Source organism: Limulus polyphemus, unplaced genomic scaffold (assembly GCF_000517525.1).
Source record: "Limulus polyphemus unplaced genomic scaffold, Limulus_polyphemus-2.1.2 Scaffold2139, whole genome shotgun sequence".
NCBI lineage: Eukaryota > Metazoa > Arthropoda > Merostomata > Xiphosura > Limulidae > Limulus > Limulus polyphemus.
Window position 1 is genome coordinate 88,929 of NW_013667749.1, and position 4,269 is coordinate 93,197.

The window sequence follows — 4,269 nt, forward strand, 5'->3', positions numbered from 1 at the left end:
TTGCATCACAGTAGTCATGTGACTCGATGATGCAACAATATTTTGTATGTGTGGTTTGGTGTGTTAGTAACAAGAAAGTTGCCTTCTGTACTGTTCTGTTTCTTGAACAAGTAAATGTATGATCTATATGAGCATAAAAGTTGTATCAAAGAATTTGAAATTGAAAAAAACAACAAGATATTCTTTAAAGATATTCACAATACTTGATTCACATTAGGCCAGAAACATTTAAAGAGTCATCATAATAGTAATGGAAAGTAAGGTCAAACAGTTGTAATAAATTGATTTTACAAGCTGAATCAAGTAAAAGCAAACGGATTAATTGAGGCAAGTAAGCTTATATTAGCAATGAATCAATCTTTTTGAACAAATCCATCCAATAAGAATACAGATCATTTATAATCAGTGTTGTTTCAAGAGTGATTTTTTTAAGTGTATGTGTGTGTCTCCCCTTGAAAGTGGTATGTTGCAGACTTGGTGGCATGCCTGCCATTTTGACCTTTCTAATCTACGAAAAGCAAATTTCCATGAGTACACATCTATTTTAATTAATGGGTCTTTTTGACATGCATATTTTAAGTAATAAACATGACTACATTCATGTCACTTTTGACCAATCATAGGCCCACTTGCTAGAACTTTACTAGACCCAAAAACATTTGTTGTTCTATATTAGTACAAAAAGAAAGAAATGCAACTCATTACAACACGTGCTTCCAGTCATTTACTATCATCATTTTGCATTCTAAGCTTCAGAGAAGCTTTGGTTTATTTATGAAATCTGAGCTTGGCAGGTTTGAGACTTGTTGCTGTTTGTAAATAGGTTAAATTTGACCATTATTCAAGAAATTGGTCAATTGTGACACGTTTTTATGTATGCAACACTTTACAAGCCTGTCTAGTCATCACTTCTTTCAGTTACCAATGTATAGTAGCCACAGCTTTCATAATGGCAAGTATATTGATAGGCTCTAAAGACAAGTGTCTTTAAATAACTGTCCAAAGAAATAGTCTCATAATAATACTCTTGTTAACTGGTCAAATATAATTGTACTATCAGCCATTGTCTTGTATATTAACATGATATTACAATAGCTTTGTATTTATAGGATTCCACTAATAAGTTGACATTTCAGTGATCAGACGATTTGTATCTGTAAATAAAAACTGTGTTACAAATGTTTGTGTTTTAATAAAGTGGTCATGTGGTTTGTATATAAGTAACATATTCAGTTGAGATAAAATATAGTGTTCATTAAATTAGCTTTGCAGTTTCTGAGATTGTACTAATAAAACATTGTATATTATAATATAGGATAACAAATATTGATGTAAATATAGTGAAACATGTTAAATTTAAACATGCACAAAGTTGAATTAATGTTATGAAAGATATTCCAACAAGAGTAACAAATGTTGATTTCTACTGCCAGATATAGATATAGCAAACATCATAACTACTGTGCTATTGAAATAAGATATGCTGGTGTATAGTAAATATACATAATAAGTGTATTCAAAATATATTGTTTAACAAAGTTAATCTAACATCAGCTAGATGAATGGATTAACGAGATTCCCACTGTCCCTATCTACTATCTAGCGAAACCACAGCCAAGGGAATGGGCTTGGAAAAATCAGCGTGGAAAATAGTGCCTATCTCAATTGTATAAACAATTATGTACATAAGTTACAATCACCATTGATTACAGAAGAGAAATGTGTTATAGAGGATGTGACTGAAAGAGAATGTAGAATAGAATATTGTTTTTATATTTTATTTAAATTCTTTATTCATAGTTAAATTAGTAAGTAGTGGTTTTTTTAACCTTCAGTTACTCGAGACCCAGATCTTTAATTTTGTTTAACCATCCTCTTTCAATAAAAGTATGTTAAGAGGAACACCTATGATTGAGAAAATATTATTAAGTTCTGTGTTTATGATTAGATATCCTGACTTTTTTCAATACACACCAACTAACCACAGCAAAAATTCTAAATAAATAATCAGTAGCAAAAACTTTTTTCAGAATGGATTGTTTTTCTAGTTTGTATAAAAATTATGGTGCTCGGTTTGTAAAATCCTTCTATGTAGACATATTTTATTTTTCACTTCTAAGGCTGAATTCTTGGATTTCCTTATGGTCTGCTTATGGGACTTATTTCAGAAAGCTGACTTACAAAGAAATTTTGTAATCTTATTATTAAGTTTTATCAGTCAAGAATATGGACATTTCTATACACCTTTATAGTTTAACCAATGAACTTAGTTATAGCTACAAATAAAATATAATCTTTAAAGTAACTATTATGTTTTTATATTTTATTTAAATTCTTTATTCATAGTTAAATTAGTAAGTAGTGGTTTTTTTAACCTTCAGTTACTCAAGACCCAGATCTTTAATTTTGTTTAACTATGTTTCAGGCATTAGATCTAGGACCACCACTGATGGAGGAAGTCTTCAAGGCTTTAGGCTGTACAAATACTGAAGGTCTTTTTGACTGTAACTTGTCCATTGAAGCACAAAGTGACTATAGCTTTGACCAGGAAAAAAACAAGCAGAGTATAAATACTGAAGGTTTTTTCTCAGATGTACATAAGTTACAATCACCATTGATTACAGAAGAGAAATGTGTTGTAGAGGATGTGACTGAAAGAGAATGTAGAATAGATAATGTTTTTGTTAATGATCAACAACAAGAACCAAATATAAGAACTGATTTAATTGCTGATGAAGAAACTTTTCAATCTGCCATTGTGATAGCTAATAAACTAACTCAAGAAAATAAATTTGGCAATCAATCCACAGATGAAGATTCTGTGCTACAAGAAAGCCACAAACTTCCATCCTCTTTCAATAAAAGTATGTTAAGAGGAACACCTATGATTGAGAAAATATTATTAAGTTCTGAAATTGAGTCCATTCCAAATATACAGTCATTTTTACAGGATAATGCTGATAATTTATACACATCTTGTATAGAAAATGGACAGGGACTAAAAACCAAAGGTCTTTATTTTACTCCCATTCCTGTTTCTGAACCAGAAGTTTCTCAACTGCAAGTTTCTATTGATTATCAACATTCTATAGAAGCATTTAAAAATAATCAGGAACACTACATTAGTACTCAAAACAAAAGCAAGGATAACCAGGTTATATCAAGACCTTCTTTGCTTCAATCTAAACATTCTTCAGATATCGAAGATAGCTCTGAGTCCAATCCCTTAAGAATGCTTAGAAAAGGTAGACTTGTGCAACCAAAGGTGCGTGGCAATAAACACAGTATTCCTCTTTCTATCAAAGGAACAGTTGTGTGTCCAAGCACTGTAAAACCAATAGGTAATGGGCAGAATGATAAAAAATATATACCATCAGAATCTCCTCCTCTTCCTTCATCTGAAAATTCATTGTCATCTTTATCATCACATATGTCAGTTACATTAGAAAATGATATTAGACAAGAGCCTATTCCTATTAAAGAGACATCTGCTAAAACTCAAGATTTTTGGTTTGGTGATTGCGATGAAAATTTTTTATCCAATGCAGAGTTGACCTTTAACTCTTTGGATGATCACCTGCTATCCTTTCCAAGGTCACAAATTGATAGTTCACATTTTTCAAGACAACAGCAACAGAGATATCCATCTACCTTAACAAGTGAAGATTATGAAAAAATAAAATCGACCATTCTATCCAAACAGTCACATCCAAGTTCTTTAAATGTATCTAACAGTGGAAGTTTTTCAAACTGGAAAGCTATTTCCGAAGGTAAAATCAATTCTGTTACATCTTATGAAGGCAAGGTAAGTTCTAAAGATGAGCTGACTGTTGCAAGATCTGACCCATTGAGAATATCCAGGTTTGTTTATTTTCATTATAAATAGATAAATAGATGTAAAAATTAATCTAATCAAAAAAATCTTAGGTGTGAAAAAAAGGTGCAGCCAAAAAGGATTGAGTGTGCGACTTAAAGGAATGAAATCAAAATTGTCAGCTAAACTGGTAGCTACACTTATAGCATTGATAAGAATTTTACAGCAAATATTCATTCATTAGTTAGTCAGGCCATGTTTTATGTTCACCTTGGGGCATGATGGTGGGTAAAATAAAATATGTGGCTTAGTTAACTAATGAATGAATATTTGCTGTAAAATTCTTATCAATGCTATAAGTGTAGTTACCAGTATGGCCACAAATTTTGATTTCATTCCTTTAAGTCACACACTCAATTCTTTGACTGCACCTGTTTTTTGTACCTAATGTGTTT

The 4,269-nt window shown here is 31.1% G+C and overlaps 1 protein-coding gene across 2 annotated transcripts in view; it reads left to right on the forward strand.

The window, feature by feature from the left end:
* LOC106466063 overlaps positions 1-4,269 on the forward strand; it is a 114,348-nt gene that overhangs the window by 86,875 nt on the left and 23,204 nt on the right. For both annotated transcript variants that reach the window (XM_022394015.1, XM_022394013.1), the window contains one exon: positions 2,426-3,861. In XM_022394015.1, coding sequence (XP_022249723.1) covers positions 2,450-3,861 — 1,412 coding nt within the window. In that variant the 5' untranslated portion in view covers positions 2,426-2,449. The remainder of the gene's footprint in view (positions 1-2,425; positions 3,862-4,269) is intronic.